At 35.9% G+C, this 21,839-nt stretch overlaps 1 protein-coding gene across 3 annotated transcripts in view; it reads left to right on the top strand.

The window, feature by feature from the left end:
• Cnx99A (Calnexin 99A) overlaps positions 1 to 21,839 on the top strand; it is an 86,317-nt gene that overhangs the window by 3,727 nt on the left and 60,751 nt on the right. For 2 of the 3 annotated variants that reach the window (XM_043410952.1, XM_043410951.1), the window contains exon 4: positions 119 to 259. In XM_043410952.1, coding sequence (XP_043266887.1) covers positions 119 to 259 — 141 coding nt within the window. Of the gene's footprint in view, positions 1 to 118; positions 260 to 1,483; positions 1,610 to 21,839 lie in introns of all 3 variants that reach the window. The other variant, XM_043410950.1, reaches the window with a different exon arrangement.

Below are 21,839 nucleotides of genomic sequence, written 5' to 3' on the forward strand. Positions count from 1 at the left end.
AGAGTACTTTTTTCAATTTACATATTTATATTTTTTTTTACTATATAACAACTAGCGTGAAATTTGTATTCACAAGACTTTTCAATCTTCTTAATTTAACTTTAAATTATTTTTACAGTTTGCAGTAGGATTCGAGTTGTGGTCTATGTCACCAGACATTCTTTTTGATAATATTATTATCACTGACGACGAGGATGTCGCAAAACAATGGGCTGACGAATCATTCGAAATTCGTCGTATGAAAATAGCGGAAAATAGTGTGAGTACTAAATCTCTCATTCGGAAGAGTGGAGTAATACCTCCACGAAAAAGACGAAAACTTATATTTCATGAAAAAAATGGAAATAAATAAAAAAAAAAATTAATTACAATATTAAATTTACAAGCTACCAAACCTTGATCACATAGGTGAGGGATTCTCTGTCGAACCGGCCACTTTTTTTTCAACCATCGCAGATCTACCTCATAACTGGTTATATCAAAGTACTACTAAAATACACAGAATTTTTTCAGATTTTTAAATTCATAATTTTAGAAAATATTGTTTTTTTTTTCAAATGATTATATCTCAGAAACTTGAACTAACGGAAAAAAAAAATGTTATCACGTAAAAGTTGTAGTTTCGTGTTAGCTTTCGAACAGACGACTCGAAATAATTTTTACGTTCTGGTAACGGTGATTTTTTACGGAAAAAGGGGGGAATTATTTTTTTATTCAGAAACAGCCATTTTTTTGGCGGAAAAATTACAGAGTTTTCACATATGTCTGACGATATCGCAAAACAATCGTCAGAGTGGCACGGATCGAGGTGCTAGGGTAAAAAAAATTAAATCACACAAATTAATTTTTTTATACCGGTACCTCGACTTGTACCACTCTGGCGATTTTTCCGCGAGATTGTCAAACATACTGAAAAACTCTGTAATTTTTTCAGTCAAAAAAGACTGTGTTGTTTTTGAATAAAAAAAATCAATTTTTGTGATTTCATTTTTTTTTACCCTAGAACCTCGATCCGTGCCACTCTGGCGATTGTTTTGCGATATCGTCAGACTTATTGGAAAACTGTAATTTTTTCAGACGGAAAAAATGACTGTTTCTGAATAAATAAATAATTTATCCCTCTTTAGGTAAAAAAAACATCGTTACCAGAATGCAAAAATTATTTCGAGTCAGTGACTAAAAGTTTCCGCGATATATTCATTTGAAAAAAGCTGTATTTTCTAAAATTATGAATTTGAAAATTTAAACAAATTCACATAGAGTGCCTTTTAGTAGTACTTTGATATAGCCAATTATGAGGCAAATCTGAGATGATCGAAAAAAGTGGCTGGTTTGACAGAGAATCCCTCAGGTACAGAAAGAAAATGAAGCATACATTTTTTCTTCATCTGAAGTCTGAAGTGCATGTCCAAAAATTAACTTAATGCTTTGTCATAATTTTTTTATCCATTAATCACTCGGGGGTACTCAAATGCTCGTATAGTCGAGTGTATGGGGCCGGATGATGCATTCTATGAACCACAAACCGGGTTGGTGGGCTCTTTATTTTTTCTACTGTACCATACCTGTCGCACTATACGTCTGGTACCTGGTTCGAAGATCTCGTGAGGTATTTTTTAAAGCCTTGACAATCTCTGCGCGTAGTACGTTCGAACCCAGCTTCCACGCTTTTGTTGTTGAGAACATTAATCCAAATTACCGATCATTTTTTATTGTACAGCAAACACATACACTTCTAAGAAAAAGTTTCCGGACAAAAGTCCCAAAAAATGTTTGTGTTATTTTTTGTACAAGTATACCGGTAGTGTAGATATTTGGTTGCAAGAGGACGCATTTTAAAGGGGAAACATTCAGCTTTATTGGTTTTTTTTTTTTTTAAGTCTCCAAGGCTTTTTTTATGGATACTACGTCATTTCAAAAATATTCAGTTTTGACATTTTAATTTCCGCTCAATTGGATTCCGGTTTCAGATAAAAAATTTTGCCCTCAATTCTGCGAGCCTCAAACACCCTCAAGTCTTGGCTACAATTTTATTTTTGGAAAAGTTTCATACGGTTTTTTTCGCAGAATTAAAATGTTTTCAGCAAAAAAAGAAAAACTTTGGAAATTGCCGCGTATTTCGAAATCTATTAGATTTCACAGATTTCGAAATTTATTAGATTTCGAGTGTAAAAAAAAGTTGCGACTGCAATTGTTTTAGTCACCATAATTTTTTTAGATTTTTTTTCCGAATTTTTTTTTATGAATTTTCCGGCAGGGTATCAATTTGACACTCAGCAGCTCGACATTGTATATGGGTCATTCCATGTCAATTCAACGACGATCACTCATTCCGGAGTCATCGATTTTTGCTTAAAAAATGTATATCTTTGACTATAATTATGATAATGCCACTTGATACGGGTCATTTTTTTTATTATTTTCAATCCTCTTTCTAAATAAAAATTGAAAAATGGAAAAATAATTTCTTTTATGCTTTTTCAGCTATTTTTAGTCAAAAAATTGGTGTTTAGTTCAATGGGACACTTTCGATTTTTTTCAAAAAAATTCACAAAATTCTGTGTTAAAAAACAAAATTTTTGAGCCTTATTGCAAAATGGGCTTCAAATAATTTCTTGTAGAAAAAATTAAAAAACTTATTTTTTTTTCTATCATTGTGATTTATTTTTCTTTTAAGATCACGTAATTCCTTTAATATTTTGAGACTGATTAAAAGAATTATGTAAAATTTTTTCTACATCAATGGAAGGTCTTGAAATTTTCAGAGAATGTACCTAAATCCATACCCAAACAATACTGGAAAATTTTAGAATGGGTTTTAGCTGGTCAGTGAGCTATGAATTTTCGAAATGTTCCAGTTTCCCGTATTTTTTTTTACGTTTATGGTATTATCAATGACTTTTAATTGCACGCAATGAATTTACTCTAATTTTATATCAAGTTGAAATAAAAACATAAAAAACGTAGAGTGTGTGCAATCACACGCCATGGAAGTGAATACTTGTATGTTGAGTCCCGAAACTCATAATATGATAAAATTCTGGAAATGTGGTATGTTTTTGTGTGAAGTATTAAAAAAAGTCGTGTGAAAATTTCATAACAATAAAGAAGCTCATTACTAAAAAATTAACATTTTGTCAGGAACAATTTTTAGAATAAATGGAAGAAATATTAATCCATTAACTTCCTTTGGTTTCCGCTACTTTCAGTATATTGTAAATATTAAAAAATTTAGAGGTAAAAAAAAATTATCGTAAAGTTATATCACTTTTCTTAAGACTACATTTAATTTGTTAATTTTAATGGTTCAATAAAGAGCTTCTTTATTGTCGTGAAAATTTATCATCTTTTGCGTTTCGGGACTCAACAACATCTTTAATTCATCGGCGGAAATAATTTGTCGCGTCAGCAAAACGCATACAAGTATTCACTTCCATGGCGTTTTTTATGTTTTTTCTTTGACATGATACAAAATTCGAGTAATTTCATTAGGTGTAATTAAAAAAGTCAATGATAGTGCCATAAACGTGAAAAAAATGTGGGGTGGGGCTCAAAAGTTAGAAGACCAAAAATAACGAACTTTTAAGCCCCACCCTTGTTTGGGTATAGAATAAGGTACATTCCCTGAAAATTTCAAGCCATTTCATTGAGGTAGATAAAATTCCCAGTTGGTTGAAAACAGCGACTTTTTAGAAACAAAGTAGCTTTGAGAGGTTGTGTATGAAACGGAACGTTGTAATATACAAATATTCGTATATTTATTGATAGAATATACCTAGATGAAAAATTGGAACCGTATTAAAGCCGTTTACGTGAAAAATTATCGCTACGGCAGCGTTGCAAAAATGCGGGAAATTTCGTAAAAATAGTAATTTTAGAAACGGGTGCTATTCAATCGGATTTTCGTTTGGAGTAAAATACTATTTTCTTTTTTAATAATAGAACTTCTAAAATAAAAAATTCTTCTCTGATTTACAACTCAAAAGTAGGCGTAAGTCTCGCTTACGTAAAATTATCTTTAAGCGTAAGCCTCGCGTACGATTAGAGGTAAGTTCACTTTGTAAGAGATTAAAGAAAACATCATTGGTAGTACTGACGTAGTCTGACTTTGCGTAGTTCTCTTACTTTAGAGTTTTAAATCAGAGAAGAATTTTTTATTTTAGAAGTCATTGTGATCGCCCACGGATGAAAAATTGATTGAAACGTTTATCTTCTGACTCCGCAGCCATTAGCAAGAGACGAAATCGAAAATTTGTAAAGGTTCTTAAATCAGAGAAAAATTCTTGATTCTCGAAATTTTTAAAAGTTCTTAAATTAGAGGAAAATTCTGAAAATTGGCAACAATGGCTGATTCCAGTCCCAACGAAATCGTTGATATGCTCCTTATACGCAAACGCACTTGCACTTGGTACGTTAAAGATCTCTTCGCGGTACATCCTGGATACCTCTAAAATAGTTGAAAATGATGTTCTCACTTAAAAAATATGAACTTAATCAAAAAATTTTTCCAACAAAAGTTGTTGGTTTTTCCGCTGAAAAATTTTTTGGTGATGAAAAAAAGTTATGTTTCCATTCGAAAAAAATATGTCGGCCATTCTAACGCCGCCATTTTGAATTTTGGATCCACAAACCAATTTTTATCAAACGTCCCCCTTCAACCCCTAAAAGTTTTGTTCCACACAATATTTGATACGAGCAATATTTTCCGAGAAAAGTCAGGTGTAAGATTAAAATGGGACACCCTGTATATTGCACCACAAGGGCAGAAAGTTTGACGCGCAGTTCAGGGCTACCAAATTTCTGCCCGTGTGGTGTATACTATTTTTCTTCATAGCCGGTCGAAAGTACGTTTCTTCCGAAATACGCATCTATCGATAGAAAATGTTTTGATGCCTGCCCTGACAGTTGCTGCACGAGCGAAGCGAGTGCTGCTGGTCGGGGGGGCAGGTATCAAAAAAACAAGATATTAGCAAAGATAATTAATATGAATATTTGCATTCCTATGAACCTGAAAATAGATCATTATTCCGAACGACTATATTCATTTTATCAGCCTGGTCACTTTATTTTTGGCTGTCACATTGATTTTATTTGGAAGGAAAAAGGAATGTTATTCGTTCGGATTTGTACTGTTTTGATAATAGTGCTTGGAAATAATATGGCATTTCCATAACATATTTCCGAATGAATAACATAACCTTATTCGTACGGTTTGCGGATGACTAGATACAACCTTTCAAAAAACACGTAAGCAAACGTCAAAAGTTAAAACGTCATCAGTTCAAACGTCAAAAGTAAAAAAAATAATTACGTCAAACATTTCGGAATATAGAAAAAAGTTTTTGCTCCCGCCGAGACAAATGAAGCGCGTGCAGTTTTAACAGCGCAGAAATGTTATCTTTCGACTGAGGTGTGCAGAAATAGTATATTACGACCCTAGGCCCGAAAGTTGGATTTCCTGGCATGTGCTATATGATGGCCGAGGCGAAGCCGATGCCTTCATGTCGCACATGCCAGGGCATCTAACATTTGGGCCGTGGGTTGTATATTATTTTTCTTGATCCCGTAGCCGAAAGTACGTTCAATAATTACTAGCAATCGTGAGGGGGAGGGGGGGGGGGGCGCCCGACTTTTGCAGGACCGAGGCGAAGCCGAGGTTTTGCTGGTCGGGGCGGGCATTAAAAACATAAACAAAAAGTAAAAAAACACACACAAAATATCACACAATGATACAACAATATTATTAGTACAAATAAATAATTCGTTGATACATGTCTGATTCAAAGTCCCATGATAGTTAACAATTTTTATATATGAATATTTCCCGCTATACTTGACAATTTATATGAATATGTGCTTTCCTATGAACCTGGAATTTGGAAATACAACATTATTCCGGACGACCATATTCATTTTATAAGTTCAGTTACATTATTTTCTATTTTCGCATCTGAACGAACAAATGTATGTTATTCGTCCGGGTTCATGGCAGTATAGCGCATAACATGAATGATAAAAGCTACGCTATACGCGCCCGCTTGAAGCAAATAATAATGATGCTTGGCAACGAATAAACAAAATCATGGCAACGAATACAGGCTTCACATTCATATATCGGAATGTTAAAGGATCACCGGCCGTAAAAATATCGTCAGAGCGCACTGAAGTTAGCCGAGTTAGCCGGCCACGAAAAATGCTCTTCCCGACCTTAAATACGGCCGGAAAGTGCGCGTACTTTCGGCTAGGGGAGCAAGAAAAAAATTTTTGCGCCCGCTGTCACAGCGAGCGTGTTTTTTTTTTACCAATGCAGGAATGTTGAACTTTCGGCCCTGAAATTGGGGTCAAAAGTGCGTACTTTCGACCTTTTCTTGCTCCCCTAGCCGAAAGTACGCACTTTCCGGCCGCATTTCAGGCCGGGAAGAGCATTTTTCGTGGCCGGCTGCGGGCTGACTCGGCTAACTTCAGTGCGCTCTGACGATATTTTTGCGGCCGGTGATCCTTTCTTAAAAAAAGACATTTCGATATATGAATGTGAAGCCTGTATTCGTTGCCATGATTTTGTTTATTCGTTGCCAAGCATCATTATTTGCTTCAAGCGGGCGCGTATAGCGTAGCTTTCATCATTCATGTTATGCGCTATACTGCCATGAATCCGGACGAATAACATACATTTGTTCGTCCAGATGCAAAAACAGAAAATAATGTAACCGGCAAATGAACATGGTCGTCCGTAATAATGTTGTATTTCCAGATTCCAGGTTCATAGGAAAGCAGTACATATTCATATAAATTGTCAAGTATAGCCGAAAATATTCATATAGAAATTGTTAACTATCATGATACTTTAAATCAGACATTTATCAGCGAATTGTTTATTTGTTCTAATAATATTGTTGTATTATTGTGTGATATTTTCGTGTGTGTTTTTTTATTTTTGCTTCCTCATCGAGGAAGCTTTGTGACGATGAAAAATTTTTTTTTCCAGTTTTCAATGTCAATGTGCTCAAAATGTGCTCAAAATGTTCCAAAACATCGAAAAATCATATCTAGAAAAAATGTCCGGATGTGTGTGTGTGTGTGTGTGTGTGTGTGTGTGTGTGTGTGTGTGTGTGTGTGTGTGTGTGTGTGTGTGTGTGTGTGTGTGTGTGTGTGTGTGTGTGTGTGTGTGTGTGTGTGTGTGTGTGTGTGTGTGTGTGTGTGTGTGTGTGTGTGTGTGTGTGTGTGTGTGTGTGTGTGTGTGTGTGTGTGTGTGTGTGTGTGTGTGTGTGTGCGTGCGTGTGTGTGTTATGATACTGCAAAATTCTCTGATAATTTTGTCAGAATTTGTAAAAAATTACGAATCTGACGACGTTTTGAAATTTTCATAAAAAGGGTGTCGACGCTCTAACTTTTGAAAATTTAGAGATTTATTAATAATTTTTTTTTTTATAAATAGATTATCATAATAGGAAGGTTGGTGTTGAATTTGGGGAATATCGGTTGAGTGGTTCAAATTTTATGACATTTTGAATTTTACGAAAATATGAATTTTTCAAAAAATCGTCCAACCGCTTCAATTTTTGGAAATCTTGTAAGATATTATGTATAAGTCTGTACTTCCTCTATACTTTTCAGCAAAGTTGTCAGAATTATTCAATTTCAGTGTAAATAGAAAAACAATGAAAATTGAAAGTTGCAAACTGTTTTTTCTGATGGCTCGTCATTCAGTTGTTTTTTATGGATTTAAACAAAGAGATAAATTAAAGTTCGTAAAAGAAGGCAGAGAAAATAATGTATTTACATTATTTCCTTGTATACAAAAAAAATGCTGCAAATTGAAATTTGCAAATTGCTTCCTCAAGATGATCAAGATTCACGATGCTCAAAGCTTCCTCTATGAGGAAGCCAAGATGATAAATATAGCACCTCATAGAGGAAACTTTGAGCATCGTGCATCTTGATCATCTTGAGGAAGCAATTTGCAAATTTCAATTTGCAGCATTTTTATACTGCATGTAATTTGGATAGTACATTTTTCAATTTGTTCAATATTTATGAATTTTTTTGAAAATTTTTTATTTTTCTTTACAAAATTTTTGTTTATGTTTTTAATGCCCGCCCCGACCAGCAAAACCTCGGCTTCGCCTCGGTCCTGCAAAAGTCGGGCGCCCCCCCCCCCCCCCTCCCCCTCACGATTGCTAGTAATTATTGAACGTACTTTCGGCTACGGGATCAAGAAAAATAATATACAACCCACGGCCCAAATGTTAGATGCCCTGGCATGTGCGACATGAAGGCATCGGCTTCGCCTCGGCCTTCATATAGCACATGCCAGGAAATCCAACTTTCGGGCCTAGGGTCGTAATATACTATTTGTAGTTCACATCAAAGTATAAACCCTCACAAAAAATTAGCTGCCCACTCGCATATTTAAGGGGTGAAATTAATTCCTCAAAATCGGTCGTTTTTTCGTTTTTCGTTGATATCTCCGTAACTAAAATAGATACGGCAAAAGTTTAAATGGCAAATTTATTCATTTTTCAGTGCTTTGCAACAATATATAATCGTTAATTGTATAGCTTTTTTTATTCATTTTATTTTCATAAAAAAACGTGTTTTTTTGTACATTTTTCTCTATTTTTCCATGGTAAACCTAATTATTCCGATTTGAAATTCAATCATATCAATCTACATTGGTTTTTTCCGACACAAGCACTCATTAAAAGGAGTCAATTTTTTCAAACGCAAATTTTTTTATCAATTTCAAATGACATGTTCTCATCAAACTATGAGGTGGATTTCTTAAAATACGTTTTATTTTTCTATGATATCCTATCTATTGTGTTAAACAGTAATATATCAGTAAAAGCGGAGCAGGACGTTTCGGCGCGGCCGTTTTGGCGCGACCGGTTCGGCGCAGCCGTATGGGTGCGAGACATGTTGGCGCGAGGACGTTTCTGCGCAGGGATATTTCGACACGAGACGTTTGGGCGCGAGACATTTCGGCGCGAGGACGTTTCGGCGCGGGGACGTTTGGGCACGAACCGTTTGGGCGCGAGACGTTTCGGCGCGACTGTACAGCCGCGCTCATGTGATTGAATTATCAAATTCATCGTGTATTTATTTTTTTACGATATTGAACATAATGACGATTTTTTTAATAAAATAGACCCCAAAATTTTTTATATGACTATTTCGAGCGCGTTAATGGTAATAAATAGTTAACAAAAACGATCCATCTCCGTACACCCACACACACTTTGTCGATGTTAAACGGTTAAACCCTCGCAGAGGATTGAAACACGGGCGATGGGGGTCGCAGGGGGTGAAGCCCCCCGCGGGGGCCGAGGCCAGAGCCCTCGGTGGGGGGTTCGGGGGGCTTCGCCCCCCGAGAATGACTATTAAAATTTTAAGTTAATCATCGTGAGTACCATCTCATCCCGTATCCTGCGAAATAACTCTTATTTTATTATGGTCGATTTGGCATGGAATGCCATATTCATTCAGTGGATTTATTTTCGAATGGGAGAACCGTGAATACTGTTTTTCAAAAACATTCTACGCGAATCGACCTCCATACGATTTAGAAAGACTATAATATGCAGTCTTCTCGCAATAACATGGATGTAACAATGTATACTGTCCGGTCCCACACCGTCAGTTTACTGTTTTTCTTCGTTCTGTGAAAAACGCTTTTTTATAAAAGTGCTCAAGAGTTTATTTTACCACGGAAATGAATTTATTATCGAAACTGAAACAACTTGATTTATTGAAACGTTCTCGTGCCAGAACGTCCCCGCGCCCAAACGTCCTCGCGCCGAAACGTCCTCGTGCCGAAACGTCCCCGCGCCGAAACGTCCCGCGCCAAAACGTCCCGCGCCAAAACGTCCTCGCGCCGAAACGGTTGCGCCGAAACGTGACGCACCCCAGTAAAAGATAAGGCTCTATATAATCTCATTGTTGTCACATTTAAGTTAGTTTTAAAGCGGTTCCCGTTCACTAAAGTTCTCTGATCATAGGTGTGCATTGTTGAGTACGTATTGAATACTACGAACTTTTTTAAAAATGCATATCAATCCAACGAATGTCATACATATTTTGTCGACTTATTTTATGACGATGAATTTGCCCGAAACACCGGTGAATTAAAGTGAAATAAAATTAGCCAATACAATTAAAGAGTTTTTAATTGAAAGCATAAACGAATACACGGGAATTGAAATTGAAGAAGACGAAACTCTACACTTTCAAGAACAATTCAAACACCATGAGCCTGAAAGTGTAGAAGATAGTGAATTGGAATGGGATTCAATTTCATCCGATGAACCAGATGGATCTCATTGTAAAAAAAATGAAGATGAACTCTCATTTGATTACAAGAAGAAAGCTGTGGAGTATTGGAGAAGTGGAAAAACAAAAAATTTAAATATTCGTACGGTGGCACATCGTTTTAGAAAAGATATTTCTAAAACACAATTAAAGCGTTGGGCTCATGAAATAAATAAAGGTGGGACTTATAAAGAAAAATTGAATGAAATATCTCAATATACTTTAAATCGCTTCATTGAAGCAACTGAATGTGGCAAGATCATACATGATATTGATTTGCAACGATGGGCTTTGACCGCGCATAAAGATTTCATGAATTCCGATGCACGATTCAAAGCATCAAAAAATTGGGTGAATAAGTTCAAAAGAGCACATCGCATAACGTCTCGAAAAATTACAAAGTTTATTACCAGGAAAACTTTAGAAGACTCAAAAAATCTTGCAAAAACGGCTGAAGAGTTTATAAATAACGTTATCAACGACATTGGTCTGGAAAACGTTTACAAATCGGACCAAAGTGGATTCCAATTTGAAATGCATTCCGGTCGCACTCTTGCAAACCAAGGATCAAAAGAGATTTAATGCGTTGTTCAATCCATATCTTCGACAACCCATTCGTATACGATTCAACCAGTGATATCGGCCGATGGAAAATTACTTTCGCCGTTATATCTTGTATTAAAAGAAATCAGTGGTGACTTTGGCCCACATGTAGAAAAAACGTTGTTTAAACCCAGAAACGTTTTTGTTTCGGCATCAAAATCGGGAAAGTTAACATCAGGTATGAACTATTCAAGTAATATATACGGGCGGCAAATTAAATATAGCAAACCAAATCATACTAAATATTTCGTTTTTTCGACAGATCATTTCAAAAGTGGCTAACAGAAATCTATTTTCCGAATGTTGGTGACGGCAGCGCGCTCTTGATCGACTCTTGGAGTGGACACTGTCCAGGGATAGTTTAATGAAGTAACTCCTCTTCATAAAAAAATTGTATTAGAAATTATTCCAATAGGAACAACAGGACAAATGCACTTTTCAGACATAGCTATTCTTTCCGGTAGCGATATAAATCTACATTTAAGGAATAACATTATTAAGCTGCAGTCACTTGTTCACAATCAACTGTCTTCTCCACGTTATGTTAATATGTTCAAATACGCATGGTACAAAAGTGGCTATATAGAAAAAGTACCCCCTGAATTTATTAATCCTGTGACGTTTGGTTTTGGAGATAATTCGGAACCACGATGTCAGATTTGTGGTGATTTAGTTGTTATAACATGTGCGTGGTGCAAAAAACCTTTGTGTCTCAAACATTTTTTTGAGGAGTATCATTATTGTAATGAATACATTCCATAATACGAAGGTAAAAGAACTAATAAGTGCATGGCAGGGTTTTCTATTCTACTTGTCATGAGTCCTAGACATCTAAATAACGAGAATACATGAATTGAAGGTTTCTAGGAAATAATATGGAAATATATATATTGAATAAAGTTTTATATAACATGGAAAATATCATCTGATAGTTATTCGCTTGTACTACAATTAATGGATGCACAAAACTAAACTAAAGGTAAATGATTCATGAGTATTTTAAGGCAAGGGTAGAACGCATACCTGGATACACTCATTTTCTATTTGATAATTTTTCTAATTTTGTTTTATTTTCAGGTAAAGTAAAAACTTTTTCGACGATAAAATAAAGAAAAATGTACAACAAACACGCTTTTTTATGAAAATAAAATAATTATGAAAAGCTATGCAATTAACGATTACATATTATTGCAAAGCACTGAAAAATGAATAAATTTGCCATTTCAACTTTTGCCGTATCTATTTTAGTTTAGAGCCTTATTCCTTAATGATATATCAGTGTTTAACACAATAGATAGGATATCATAGAAAAATAAAACGTATTTTAAGAAACCCACCTCATAGTTTGATGAAAACATGTTATCAGTTGAAATTGATTAAAAATTTTGCGTTTGAAAAAATTGACTCCTTTTAATGAGCGCTTGTGTCGGAAAAAAACCAATATAGATTGATATGATTAAATTTCGAATCGGAATAATTAGGTTTACCATGGAAAAGTAGAGAAAAATGTACAAAAAAACACGTTTTTTTATGAAAATAAAATGAATATAAAAAGCTATACAATTAACGATTATATATTATTGCAAAGCACTGAAAAACGAATAAATTTGCCATTTAAACTTTTGCCGTATCTATTTTAGTTACGGAGATATCAACGAAAAACGAAAAAACGACCGATTTTGAGGAATTAATTTCACTCCTTAAATATGCGAGTGGGCAGCTAATTTTTTGTGAGGGTATATACTTAGATGTGAACTACAAAATGTAATTTTTTCAACCCAGGTTGTGGGGGTACACTAAGGTGACTTTCCTTGTAAGTTACGTCCAGCATTAAAACTTATGATATCGATTCGAGGTCAAGTATTTAAGGGTAATTCGGAATATTCATTCTTATGGGGGAACCGTCAGGAACTTGAGAGAGTTCTAATGAATCAAAAAAGTTACCATTTGAGTTACGTACAGCACTAAAATTTATGATATCAATCGGAGGACGTGTTTTATTAATAATTCCAAGTTTTAACATTATGAAATTGATCTAAGAAGCGTTTAAATTTAAAAAAAAAAAAAACATCAAAGGTCTTTTCTCACTCTATGATGACAGAAACTAGGAAGAAAACCGATTCTTCTCAGACTTCCAGGATCCCTTGGTATTATTCACAATATTCAATGTCGATTTTAGATCTTTACAAATTATGTTTAACCCTTAAAGTACACACTGGGTCGTTTTGATCCCACAAGCATATAGAAAACGCAAGAAGTGTGCACTCAAAGGGTTAAATATGTGTTAAAAGGGTAAATATTCGGTATCGTGGCACCAGAGATAATCGGGCTGAAATTTTTTTTACATCTTTTTTATGACCTGTGAACAATATTGTAAGATATTACTGCCTTCGAAAGGTTACGATAATGGAATTGAGGCGATATTCACATACTATGAAGAAAAGAATGATTAAAAATAATTCGAGAACACAAATTATGCATGTATTATTTAGTGCAGGCGGAGTTCACTAGAGATATGATATACATTTGAAAATTCAACCTGATGGTCAGAACAAATAAAAACGAAAAGAAAAATTGAACATTAAATTGCCCGAATCATTTTGTCGTCGATTTGCGCTCGCTCGCTCAGGCACACACACATCCTCGCACACACGATCATACAAACAAAAATTCAATGAGACGGCCGTCGAAGATGCGACGGGAAACGCCAAATTCCTGCCGATCTGACAAGGAAACATAGGGAGGTCGACCCCTCCAATTTTTATCAAATTTATATATGTTGTAGTACATCGAAAACTAAGAGACACGTATTTTTTCTTATCGGCCCATAAACGGTTTAACGGGGTGAAAACAACCCCCGAAGATGGGCACCTCACGGGGTGGTTTCTCAGTTTTGCATATAAGCGCTTTAGGTATTCGAATGAAACCAACGCTAAAATATTTATATTGATAAATTATCGAAAACGCGCCCAAGACTTTTTAGGGGAAAGGGTTTTTAAGGGGTGAACAACCTCTAATTCGAAAATTTTATTCTGTGCCATAAAAACTATTCTTCCGATTCGAACGGTACCAACTGCATTTTGTAGAGGTCGAAAAATTAGTCGATACGTGTTTCGGGGTTTTTCGGAAAAATTTGCTTTTAAGGGGGTAAATCACCCCTTTCGTCGTAATACCTTATATCATTATATAAACATTTTTATTCTCAATTATATTGTTGTACGGTAGCACAACCACTTATATATATCATTGGAATGTCTTCAAACTCGAAAATAAGTTTACCTTTGACCATATTTCTACGCGAGATCATCCCCATATCGATAATTTCCACATCGCCCCTTTGTGAGTTACGATTTAATTATTATGAAGGAAATAAAGCATAGATTTAAATGTGATAAGCTATAGTCCATAGAATGTTGTACATTCGAAAGGAATTCCTGCCGCAGAGCCCCGTTCAGAAAAATATAGAAAATTAGATTTAATTATAAAGTATAGTATGTATATCCATATTAAATGATGTGAACACTCCATGCTACGCTCTGTAAATTTATATAAAGAGGATGGATCAGTCGGTATATCGCAACCGTGAGTGCGAGAGAGATAGCTGCAAATTTCGAAATCGAAATTCTTTGACACAGTTTGACCGATTAAAAAAAGGCTCTGTCAGTCGATTTTTGCCATCGTTCTGCGTAGGCTGACAGAGCCTTTTTTTAATCGGTCAAACCGTGTCAGAGAATTTCAATTTCAAAAATTCCAAGTGAGGTTAGTCGACTAATCCATACTCTTAAATGATACATCAGAGTACAACGGAATAAAAATATCACGGCCTTGATATCCAGCGCCGATTACCAAACTCCAAAGTGTCTTGATCGTGATTTTATCGTGATATGACTATTATTCGGAAGATAGATATGTGCATAGTTATAGTTGTGCGTAGGTTGTAGCCTTGTGCCATCTGTCTCCTTGTTTATCGTTCTGCCAAGCGTGCTTATCTGGCTTGGGTGTTGCGTATATTTTCATATTCCTCAAAGCAATTTTTGGAGACAAATATCAGTTCGTCACGGGATATTTAAGTGAAATATACACCGCTATTGCACGCGTAATACAAAATGATTGTAAATCCATTATATGTTATACGACTTTTATTGATCACGTTTGAAGCGATGAGCATTGCTGAAAGCCCAATCAATAATGAAGAGCGGGAATTGAAAGAAAATATCGAAAAATTTTTACTGCAAAGTATGCAAGATTTTACCGGAATGGAATATATTGAAGAAAATACTTTAGATTTTCAAGAGCCTAATAAAGAGTGTGAGGCGAATCCTATAGAAGATAATGCGATGGAATGAAGTCGGGGAACACCATACGATACATGTTCGACCGATGAAAAAGATTTGAGCTATGATTATAAAAGAAGAGCAGTTGAATTTTGGAGGAGCGGAAGGAAAAAAAACTTAAGCGTAGACACTGTTAAACACCGATTCAAAAAAGTGACATCTAAAAGTTAATTAAAACGTTGGGCTCATCAATTCAACAAAGGCGGAACATACATGGAAAAACTAGCTCGCATATCTCAATATACATTGGAAAATATGAAGAGTGCTGTTGATGCCAGCTTAATTGTTCATGATGTGGATCTTCGGAGGTGGGCCCTACAAGCACAAAAAGAGATGGGATTTGAAGACGTTCGGTTCAAGGCTTCCGATTGGTGGTTGTTGAAATTTAAGAAAGCTCACCGTATAACATCTCGAAAAATTAACAAATTTGTAACCCGAAAAACTGCAGAGGAAGGAGCAGATTTGCAAAGAGATGCAGATAACTTCGTTAATGAAATTAAATCTCTTCTTGAACAATATGGTCTACAAAACATATACAATTCAGACCAAAGTGGGTTTCAATTAGAAATGCATTCAGGACGAACATTGGCAGTAGAAGGCACAAAACAAATCGAATGCCTTGTGCAGTCAGTGTCTTCGACAACTCACAGCTACACTATACAGCCCACAATATCTGCAGAGGGAAAATAACTATCGCCACTTTTCATTGTTTTGAAAGAACCTTCCGGAACATTTGGACCAATTATAGAGACGACCTTATTCAAACCAAGTAATATCTTTTTGACTGCTTCCAAGTCAGGAAAATTCACTTCAGGTATTTGTATACCCTACCTTCTTTTGTATTTTCAGCTATAAGAAAAAAAAATTGTTTCAAAATCTGTCAATCCTACATATGAAAGAAAAATTAAAACAAACGTTATCTTGAATTTTGCAGATCACTTTAAGATGTGGCTGGAAAAGGTCTTTTTCCCGAACATCGGTTCAAAAAGCGTACTTTTGATAGATTCATGGAGTGGACATTGCACACAAGTAGTCAGGCAGGTTACACCGATTGGAAAAAGCATCAAAACAATGATCATACCAAAAGGTACAACCGGAAGGAGTCAACCATTCGATGTATATGGATTCAGCATATGGAAGAATTTTGTTCGACATTTTTCAGACGCTGTCTTGTTACTCGATTATGATCTCAAACTACCTTTAAGAAATAATATAATCAAATTGCAATCTTTATCTCATAATCAGTTATCTTCTCCAAGGTATCAAAATTTGTTTCGATATGCTTGGTACAAAAGGGGTTTACAAGCGATAAAACTGAAGAATTTGTCAACCCTGTCAAATTTTCTTTCGGACAATCATCGAGACCTCAATGTGATGTTCAAGGTTGTGAGAAATTGGCAATAATAAGATGTTCGTGGTGTAAGAAATTACTTTGCTTACAACACTTTTTTGATGCATACCATTACTGCACGGACTATAAAAACTAATAATAATTTGAAAAATATATTAACGTATTATGATGGTAGTTGAATATGTATTTTTGAGTTTGAACACATTCCAATAATATATATAAGTTGTTGTGCTACGCGTACAACAATATAATTAAGAATAAAAATGTTTTTATAATGATATAAGGTATTACGACGAAAGGGGTGATTTACCACCTTAAAAGCGAATTTTTCCGAAAAACCCCGAAACACGTATCGACTAATTTTTCGACCTCTACAAAATGCAGTTGGTACCGTTCGAATCGGAAGAATAGTTTTTATGGTACAGAATAAAATTTTCGAATTAGAGGTTGTTCACCCCTTACAAACCCTTTCCCCTAAAAAGTCTTGGGCGCGTTTTCGATGATTTATCAATATAAATATTTTAGCGTTGGTTTCATTCGAATACATAAAGTGCTTATATGCAAAACTGAGAAACCACCCCGTGAGGTGCCCATCTGCGGGGGTTGTTTTCACCCCGTTAAACCGTTTATGGGCCGATAAGAAAAAATACGTGTCTCTTAGTTTTCGATGTACTACACCATATATAAATTAGATCAAAATCGGAGGGGTCGACCTCCCTATGTTTCCTTGAGAGAGGTGGAAAATTCGGTCGTTTGACTTATCTTGTTAGTAGTGTAATCCCTCGTTGTCTCTTTCTCTCCGGGAATCTTGGGATAAATGAACGGCGGTCACCAGGCGAATTCGTGGTCTTCTCTTCAGAAAGGTGATAAAAATTCGGGTGGCCAAGCCCAAAAATTCAGATCGATGCGAGAAGTGTCTAACTCAATCGAAATAGAGTGCGATGTTTTCCCTTCGACGGTCCCGGAGCAATAGAACGAAATTTTCGGAGAGTGCGAGCTCCCGAAAACTTTGAAGTGCGTGAATAGGGAGCAGGACACGCCCAGATTAATAGCTCGATCACAAGATCGAGTGAGCACAACTCGCGCGAAATACGAAAATGAAGAAATTGCTCTTACAATATAAAAAGGTTTCTTATGTGGGCGCATGACGTTTTTTAGGTAGAAAACATTTTTATTCTTATTATTATTATATTTAACACACATTTGACTCTCAGTCTCACTTTCACTCGTCCTCCAACTCTGCAGCCGTGACCCGAACAAACGCAAACAACCGAACAAACCAAAATAAACCCTAACACATTTTGTGTTTTGTTTTGATTCGACTTTGTCGAACATCATCATGCTGATGATCCAATCCTGCAGTCGTGACCCGAACAACCCGAACAAACGCAAACAACCCAACAAACCCGAACAAACCAAAACAAAAAGCGGTTGCTGTGGGATGGATGTGCACGACGGAAAAGGAAATCGGCGATGTAGCCACTCATATGATAGTCTCATCGTCGTCAGTGAAGTGCAAACAAATCCGACAGTTCCTGGCACACACGCACACGCACACGCACACGCATACGCACGCACGCACGCACACACGCGCACACGCGCACACACACACACACACACACACACATTTTGTGTTTTGTTTTGTCTCGTTTGTTTTGATTCGAACATCATCATGTTGATCATCATGTGCTCATGAGTTCTGTAGCTACACACACACACACGCGCGCGCGCGCGAATTGATTTGGCAGATTTTGTCGAACAAAATTTGTAAACTTTGTCAAATTTGTAAAACAACTGAAAAAATAGTTTTTTTTTTAAATACCATGCGTCTGCTTAATATGACTGGCTATGGTTTAACCAAATTATTAGAGAATATGAAAAAAAAATTCAGCCTGATTATCGCTGGTGCCGCGATATCGAATATTTACTAAAAATGACTTGTATTAAGTGACATTATCATAGTTATAGTCAAAGATATACATTTTTTAAGCAAAAATTGATGACTCCGGAACGGGTGGAGATAACGAGCTAAAAATTTAGCTAAAGACTATGTCTTCAGCTTATATTTTTCAGATTAACATGTATAAAAATATATTAAAAAATAAAAAAAAACGAAGAGGATTACCGTCACAACGTCATTGAATTGACATAGAATGACCCATATATAGGTAGAGATTCATAAACTTTATTCCGCTGAAACGGTACAGCAAGTGTCCTGACCAATCGCAACTCATTATTTCTGTCACCCGGATCCCGGGACCCGAGCTTCCATAGAAATGGGTTATAGCTGGCATCAAGAGACCTTTGATGGTGTTCTATACAGACACAGTAAATCCATAAATGTGTTAGTAACTTTTGCATAATCTTGAGCCTGTGCAAAGTTTTTTCTCAGTAATTAAGCTACTGATCGTGTTGTTTTCGGACTCATTCGAAAGGGATTTTGAAAATTAGTCTTCTTGCTGTATAAAACATCTCCTGAGCTCCGGATTCTAGGAAATGACATGCCAGTTTTACCCCCACCACCGCGAATCGTTTTATTCAGAGAAAATATAGTCTCGGTGAGAGCCTCAGGTCAGCAGACGACAGCGCTGTCAATGTACTTGTCCCGAGACTCTACCGAGTCTCTTGATATAACAAACATGACAGGTGCGAGAAAACATAAATATTGTAAGGAAAGGTGATAAGATGTATTATAAATATTATAAATCTTTATTATCTTCATTCATTTCAACGCTGTTGACATAGAAACACTTTTAACAAGAAATTTCAACCCATAAATGACATAATGACCATTGCAGCAGCACGACACACACCGATAATTCATAATACAACTTTCAACTTAATTGTTTTATGGTTTATTTTTTCAGAGTTCCAGAAGAAAATAGGACTATTCCGTCGTAAAAAGTCTGAACTTTTCAAAAAGAATCTATTTTTTTTATTTTTTAAATGATATATTGGTAGAAAAAGCGATTTTAAAGTTATAATCACTTTTTTTCGGCATCTTCCTGATACTGAAGAATGTTGTGAATATTTTCATCGAAAAGCTGCGATATTTCACATAAGAATCACTATGTTTAATGTTTCTAAAAATAATTCAGATGTTCGACATTTCCAACACAAAAGTCAACAATTGCAAATTTTCAAATTTTCAAACCTCTCTATAACTTCGAAACTGCTCGACAAAAAAATTTGAAAAAAATCATAAAGGCTCTCGGTGGCACGTACTTTTGAAAAGCAATGATTCCTTATAATTCAAACCCTCCGGCACAAATTAATTCTATAATTGGTGGAATAACTTATAAATATATATTGTAACGAAACGCTCTCGCCGACCCGGCCTGAACGTCGCTACGCGTCGGTTCGAGCTACCTTAATGAGAAGGAGCATGTATGAAAGAAAGGTGAGAACGCGGAATTTTGACTTTGGAAAAATGTATTAATTCGGATTTATTCAATTTTTATCGATTTTACAGGATATTCTGATTTGGATCGATTATCTTGAAATATTAGCGATCGTGTTCGCCGATTGGGGGAAATTTAATTCCGCTCGCTGTTTTCGAATTGAATAATTTTTAATTGCGCGATTTTCGCTCGTTTCAAAATAACATAAAAAATTTTAAAAATTCCATAATTCAAAAGTGTTTGATTTTACACAATAAAAAAAAATATATCATTAATTCGAAGCGATATAACCTCGAATTCTCACCGCGGCCTTTTGGATTATCAAAGAACTTACAAAATTTACAAAGTTTACACGAATGAAAAAAAAAATTTAATCTGACTCAAGCTCAATTGTATCAAGTTTGAATTAAAAAAAAAAAAAAAAAAAAAAAAACATTTACAGAAAGAATTTACAAATTATTCACAAGGAAATTCGTCCCTGATTCTAGCAAGCAAAAGAATAAAAAGGATAGGTCAAGTTAAGGAACAAACCCGAGGCTATGGGATCAAAACGTCACCGAATCTCTCCGATACCCTGAGCATCTGCAAGGTTAGGTAATTTACCGCCCACAGGCTATGGGATTGAAACGTCGCCGAATCGCTCCGATTTCCCGTGCGACGGAAATCTGGAATATTTAGAAATTAGGAGTGGATCCTGAACTCTGAGATTGAAGCGTCGCTGAATCGCTCTGAGATTCCAGGCATCCAAGGAAAAATTAGAATTGGTTAGGTTGCTTGCCAAAATCAGGAAGAATGTATGAGGTCAGCCTTATTGTTCCGAGTCAGAATTTTGAAAAAGAACTGCCTGCCGAATGAGTTGCGCAGCGCTTTTTATACCCGTTTCCCCACCATAAAATCATCAAACGCCGAAAATCTCAAGTTTATATCGGTTCTGCGCACTTTTTTGTAAAGCTGTATTGGATTGGCCCATTCTCATGAATTGAAAATTCTGACATGATCTGAAAATTTGATTTTATTTATTATTTAACAATTTTTACAAATGTTTTATCTCATAACAAAGTTCAATTTAAAAAGATTTAATATGGTCGAAAAATTGCTTGGGTCGAGGCTGATTCGAGAACATTCGATCTACACATGCGCAGTAAAGCGCATTTTTATTTTATTATTTTCACGAATTTATTTCAAATTTTTTATGTCGAAATTATTTTTCCTCGATTCGTTATAATTTTCCGCTTCATTTGAGCCTAGTTACATAATTTTCTGAGATCGCGTTTAATTAACAAAAGAAAAAAATATATACGTGCCACCGCTTGTTTCGGGCCATTGTATTGTCAACCAGTACAGCCGCCGCCGGCTAACGGTGACGTAGCTCACCCGTCGTTTGTACACGCTCGGTAAAAACATCGCGTCGCGTCGCGATGTATTTCGAGGTCATGTTCGGGTTCAAGTCGATTCGGGTTGTTCAGGGAACGTTACGCTACAATATATATATTGTGACGAAACACTCGCTCCATCCCAAAACATCGTGCTCGACGGTATTTGTTTGATCGTCAGAACCTTAAAAACCGAAGTTGAAAATTTCGTAAAAATTAGCCCCACATTTGTAATTGACGAACAACAGAACTCGAATATAAAATGTGTTCCACGATTTATATATAAGTTTTATTCTTTTCATCTGAACTATATGGCGTAGTCCAGTGGTACCGTGCTATTCGTTGTAACGAGATTTTCCCCGCGAGGGTACGATTCGGCCCTTCTCGGCTCACCCGTCCCGTCTTCTCCCACGACTCTCCGGCCACGAGAGTGAATTGGGCGCCAGGTACGAAGTACCGCCGATTACTC

The sequence above is a fragment of the Venturia canescens genome, chromosome 2 (assembly GCF_019457755.1).
Source record: "Venturia canescens isolate UGA chromosome 2, ASM1945775v1, whole genome shotgun sequence".
In the NCBI taxonomy this organism is placed as follows: domain Eukaryota; kingdom Metazoa; phylum Arthropoda; class Insecta; order Hymenoptera; family Ichneumonidae; genus Venturia; species Venturia canescens.